The 6,000-nt window shown below is 42.6% G+C and overlaps 1 protein-coding gene across 3 annotated transcripts in view; it reads left to right on the forward strand.

The window, feature by feature from the left end:
• SAMD5 (sterile alpha motif domain containing 5) overlaps window positions 1–5,396 on the forward strand; it is a 52,809-nt gene extending 47,413 nt beyond the window's left edge. The window contains exons 2-3 of one of the 3 annotated variants that reach the window (XM_086708100.1): window positions 2,349–2,463; window positions 5,012–5,396. In XM_086708100.1, coding sequence (XP_086564226.1) covers window positions 2,349–2,447 — 99 coding nt within the window. In that variant the 3' untranslated portion in view covers window positions 2,448–2,463; window positions 5,012–5,396. The remainder of the gene's footprint in view (window positions 1–2,348; window positions 2,464–5,011) is intronic. The other 2 variants (XM_086708099.1, XM_086708101.1) reach the window with 2 other exon arrangements.
• Window positions 5,397–6,000: the final 604 nt, after the last annotated feature.

Below are 6,000 nucleotides of genomic sequence, written 5' to 3' on the forward strand. Positions count from 1 at the left end.
CTCGAACCCACGGATTGTGAGATGATGACCTGAGCCGAAGTCGGACACCCAACCGACTGAGCCACCCAGGAGCCCCATTGGGTGTTTGTGTTTAAAGTCAAAAAAAAGAAAATATACGTAGGTCACTCCGAAGTCAGTTATTTTTCTTTTTTTTTTAGTCTGTAGAATCCCCTGGGAAATCTAGCAGCGAAAGGACATGTATGCCAGCTAATTATGTGACGTTAAGTATGCATCCTCCAGCTTCCTGGGGTCTGGGAGGCAGCCTTGGCCTTTCCTAGCGCAGCAGCCGAGGAGACCCAGGCCTTTCGAGGAACGGAAAGGTGACCATCATGATGCATGCTGGTGGAGTGGACATATACTGAAAATGTTTTCTCTGTTGGAAATAGATACTCTCAGTTGACTGCCGGACTAATATTTTCCAGTAGGAACTTAGCTTACTGAGGAATGATATGTAAACGTTACACTGTGGGGGATCCCATCGGTCAGCGATAGTCGTGTGTGTGACGTTATATGTATGCTTCCACTGGAGACATAAAGAGAATGAAATGTGGTTTCTGCCCTTGGAGAAGTTAACAGTTGAAACAAAGCTGAAGGGGCTCCTGGGTGGCTCCGTCGGTTAAGCGTCTGACTTCGGTTCAGGTCTTGATCTCATGGTTCATGAGTTCGAGCCCCACATCGGGATCTCTGCTGACAGCTCAGAGCCCGGAGTCTGCTTTGGATTCTGTGTCTCCCTCTCTCTCTGCCCCTCCCCGCTCATATTCCCTCTCTCTCTCTCTCTCAAAACTAAATAAACATAAAAAAAAAATAAAAAAACAAAAACAAGCTGTATTTAAGCCCCGTCTCTCTAAGCAAATTCCAACCATCCTTCCGTTCCATAACGATAGGCATTGTGATGTGACTGAATGTTGGTAAACTTAGCTTGAGAAAGTCATGAGGTAAAAAAAGCTTTTATCTTGTCACCGGACCACCAGACCACATTCAGCTCTGTGCCCCTTGTGTCGTCCAGAAGGAGAGAACGTGGCATTTGTACCATCAATCTTAACTTTTTCCTGAGAGTGTTTTTCCCACCCCCATTGTAAGGAAACTGCATGGGCTATTAATATTCACTCTCCAGTTTTATGTCTTTATCCCAGCACCCAAATGTGGATATTTTCTGCCTGTTGGCTCTATATCTGCAGTGGAGTTATAGCCTCTAGAATAATAACACAACAGAGAAATAACTTCTAAATCGGGCACCCTCCGTGTAACTCTGATTGCCTTTAATTAGGGGGGTAAATCACAAGCTAAAAAGAGTAACAGACTTGAAATCACTTAAAAATCAGAATAATCAACCGAGAAAAAAATGTAGTCTCATAAATCTAATTTTTAACTACAGCACAATAGTTTCTTTATTCATTAAATAACTTTCGCCGCCCCTCCCTGTTTCTCGGATTGGAACTCTAACGTCGATTAGGAGAATTGCCAAATATCTGTGAAGTGAAAGACTTTCCCTCCACCCCTCCCACTCCCCATAATAGCCTAGAACATATAAAACTGAAAAGTCACCGTTCAGCCCAAGAATTAGGTTTGTGTGGCCATAACTATTATTGAGAGTGATTTCAAAGGCAGGTTAGGGGAGAATTAGGCCAGTGGGGAAGAACCCTTTTTTCTTTTCTTTTCTTTTCTTTTCTTTTCTTTTCTTTTCTTTTCTTTTCTTTTCTTTTCTTTTCTTTTCTCTCTTCTCTTCTCTTTTCTCTTCTTTTCTAGCAGTGTTTCCCTAGAAATAGATATAATTTGGCACATTACAAACTACTGCATTCATTTTTCATAAACTCCACCTTTAAAAATAGCAACACTTCAGGAGCATTGATAGCACCAAAAATATAGCCTGCTATTTATTGTTCCAAGGCTTGGCTTTTCATGGTTTTTGAGAAAGGACCAGATTTGAAGCAATGCCATGCGTGATTTTTTTTGTCAACCTAATATCCAGAGAAGCCTATTAATACATATAAACAGATTATTATTTCTCTCGGAGTGAAGAAAGAGCTTCTTTCTTGGTAGGCATCTGCCAGATAATTTAGGGGGGAAAGTTAATATGAAAAATGTGTGGCGGGGAGAGCAGCCGTGCGAGATAAGGCTGGACTGGCGGTGCCCAGAAGACTCCTTTCCAGCAGGTATCCCCTGAAAGCCGGGCAGAATTTTCAAAATCTGTTCGCTCCTATTCCACACGAAGAGTGGGCTCTATCAGGAGCCGGATCAGGGACGTCACGGTGCATGTCAGCTGCCAGAGCGTGAAGCCGCGTTTGTAACAGAGAAATTAGTGACGTTTCCTTGCAATCATGAACCAACATGTGCTGGGCTCATTACAGCTCTCTGCGACTGCTCACATCTTGAAACTCTCCATTGACCCAACTGCGGAAATCCTGTTTGTCTGCCTCCTGCTTTCTCCCCCAAAGAACAATAAATAAACAAGCAAGTAAGTAAGTAAATAAATAAATAAATAAAACAAAGCAAATTGCAAGGCTGGGCTTGTTTAATGAATGTGATTTGTTTTTGTTGAAGCAAAGGCACACACGAGGTTTCAGAGGCTGTCAGCTCGGTGCTGGGTTTGTGAATGACTTCACGCCCCACGTCTTTAAGGGGTTTAATAATATGGAAGGTGTCTGCATTTGCTGGTGATAACCTGTCCAAAGGCATTTTCCTTACTTTCGTAGGTTCCTAGAATAAAAATGACTTTTCAAGGTAGGTGAGGCCATCTTTCTGACTTCAGACGGAACTATATCTAGCTTGGGCAGACATCAGAGACTCTTTCCTTGTAGGAAGAATGTCCTCACCATGGGTGTTGCCTTATCCCTCCTTTTGTGACTCTGCCGGATCCTAGCTGGGGTCTTCCTGCCATCTGAGAAATGCCTGACGCCTAATGCTGTAACCTGAAGCTCTTTCTTCTGCCTGTTCTGTTTGAAATGCAGTCTCTTGCACTGCATAGGCAAGACAGTTTTTGGTGGAATGCCTTTCCATTCATTCACCTATGACAACGTTACACCAAACAGTCTTGCCGTCTTTATATTAGGGTGACTACCCTCCTCTACGGAACTTCCCCTTGTTCCCCGCCCCCCCCCCCCGCCCACCCCACCGCCCTGCAAAAATAGTTTGTCAAGATAGATTGAACATGATTTTTCCACAGTTCCTAGCAGGAAGTGATCTTGATAGAGGCGTTGGCTTAGATGTGAATTTATTGGAGTGACTGTTTGAATATGTAAACTAGTAGTATGATATTATTACTTAGTAATATAGAAAAAAAAAGGGCCTGGAAAGAGCTTGATTCCCCGGAGAAAGAAACTTTCTGAGCACGGATAGTAATACTTGCTCTCCATTTAGATGCAGTTGGTGGATGATATTACCCACGCTAATTAATAATGACATATTAGTTAACATATTGCCATCAGCAGGTGGCTATTTGAGCAGGGGTGAAAATGGCACATGCTAAAACAAATTGTTGTACCCTAGAGAAATGTGCAGAATTATTCTTTAAAAGAGTCTTTTAGTGATGTCTAGAATACATTTTTTTTTTTTTTTTGGCACTTAACACAGCGCTTTTAAGAGCTAAAACGAGGGGTGAGACTGGAGAGGTGGAGACTAGAAAGGCAAAACAAAAGACCGCACAACTGATTCAACCTTTTTCAAAAGCTGTTCCAATTAGAAAACAAAATGAAACAAGTTAACAGTCGAATCCAAGCGGCACGGCCTGCCTGTCACATCAGACATCGCGTTGGAAGACTCATGTGTCCTCATTCTTCCCCTCTGCACTCTCTTTCTTCCTCCCCTGAATGTATTCTAGATCCATCAGGGGATTTGGGGCATGCGGCGACATATGGGCAGGAAGCCATAATCTGTCGCTGGCTTTCGGTTTCTGAGGACTCTCTGTGACAAAGAAGGGGTTAAAACTGTCAACGCCTATCACAGCTCGGTGATAATTAGTGTAACAGCAATCCCAGAACTGTGGGCACAGATGACCGCACGACAGCAGGCAATTTCTACGAGAGGGGGCTGCTTCCTAAGAAATCCTTCTCCATCTCTTTCCAGCTCGTGTACGACTACGCTTTTGAAATGCCTACGTGAAAAAGTGACTGTGTGTGCCTACAAACGATTCTAAGGATGACTGTGAATCTTTTTTCTATTTCAGAAGGTGCATTTTGAGTTAGCAGTTGCAGGTACAAGTTGAATAGATATGTGCCCTCTGAGCCCGAGATTGGTGGCCTTTAGAATGTCTCCAAGTGTTGCTGTTACTTCTGCTACTAAGGACGCTCCCGCGTAGTAGGGAGCGAGGTGACGTCAGGAGACAAACTGTTGCAAGATATGCTTTCATTTATTTATTTATTTTTTTTTTTTTATTTTTTTTTTTGCTTTACTTGCCTGTTCTTACAAGAACCATAAAAGGGGGGAAAAAAGAACAATGTTTTTAAACAAGGCAAATAAGACTTGGACCTGAAAAAAATTACATTTTTCATTTAGTAGCTTCAAGGAGAAAATTGATAGGTTAAAAAAAACCCAGAGACTTAAAGCTGTTTTTTCAGGGGCACCTGGGGGGCTCAGTAAGTTAAGCGTCCAACTTCAGCTCAGGTCATGGTCTCATGGTTCGTGAGTTCGAGCCCTGCGTCGGGCTTTGTGCTGACAGCTCAGAGCCTGGAGTCAGCTTCAGATTCTGTGTCTCCCTCTGTCTGCCCCTCTCCCACTTACTTTCTCTCTCTCTCTCTCTCTCTCTCTCTCTCTCTCTCTCTCTCAAAAAGTAAACATTAAAAAAAAAACTATTGTTTTAAAAGTCCATTTGATAAGCAGAAAGGACAATTGTGACTTAAACATAGGAGCAGCAGTCGGTACAGCATGTAACTCTTGAGCTCAGGGTCGTGAGTTCGAGTCCCACACTGGGTGTGGAGTTTACTTAAAAGAAAACTAGGAGCAGAAATCCATGATGGACTAGGGGAAGAATGGGTAAAGGAGAACCTAAATAACCCCGATATGTTCAAATCCACAGGTCCCCATGGCCGGCATCCTAGAGTACTTAATGAATTGGCCGAAGTCATCACAGAACCGCTAGATATCATTTTTGAGAACTCGTGGAGGACTGATGAGGTGCCTGAAGACTCGAAAAGGGCATATTTAGAACCTTCTTTCAAAAAAGGGACATGGATGATGACCCTGGAAATACTCATCAGCTTAACTTTTTGCTTGGAAAAATTCTGGAATAATCAACTTAGTATACTGGGTAACTAACTTACAACAGCTAGAAATGAGGCAGTGAAACATCACATAAAGAAGAACTCAGTTCAGTTTTGAGATAAGGTCTTGTGCATACTTTGGGAACTCTTCTGTCCGTTCTCCGAATTCTTGGGGGGAAATAAATGAGGTTGGCTGAGGCATTTGGGTGATAACTGATTGTAAGTGTAATATAAGACACAGAGCAGGTTTCTGGCATTAGCTCGCCATTACGTCGTTTCCACATTAGCCTTTAACTTGAGAATTAGGAGCTTTCATTTTATATTTTAACATACATCTTCTTCTCACTTCATATAGGACCATGTTTTCGTGGGTTGAGATTTTTTTTTTTATAGAATTCAATATAGAATAGTTTGGTGATGGAATTCTTATTTTAAGGTGCTTTTTATAGTCATTTCATATATAGGTAGAATCATAAAGCTGATGAATTAAGGAACATCACCCAGGGAAGACCAATTTTTCTAACTTCTCATTTTAAATTTAACCTGGCTGAAGTTTAGACCAGTAACAGTGTCTTGCCATCCCAGAAGCCCGGCTAGAGCCAGCTCTGTAACTTGATAGCTAGTTTCCCTCACTCCCTGGGGGCTGCCAAGGCCAGTGTTGTGTCCAATCCCACCTCACTCCCCAAGTTTCTGATGTCAGGCCTGTGGGGGGCAGGGAGGTAGACCTAACCACTGGCCGCATAACCACAGCCAGAAAGGAGAGTAGAAGGAAGTAGGGGAAGGAAATGAAGACAAATCTGGAAAT

This window comes from Puma concolor, chromosome B2, assembly GCF_028749965.1.
Source record: "Puma concolor isolate L17-30 chromosome B2, mPumCon1.1.hap2, whole genome shotgun sequence".
NCBI classification, from domain to species: Eukaryota; Metazoa; Chordata; class Mammalia; order Carnivora; family Felidae; genus Puma; species Puma concolor.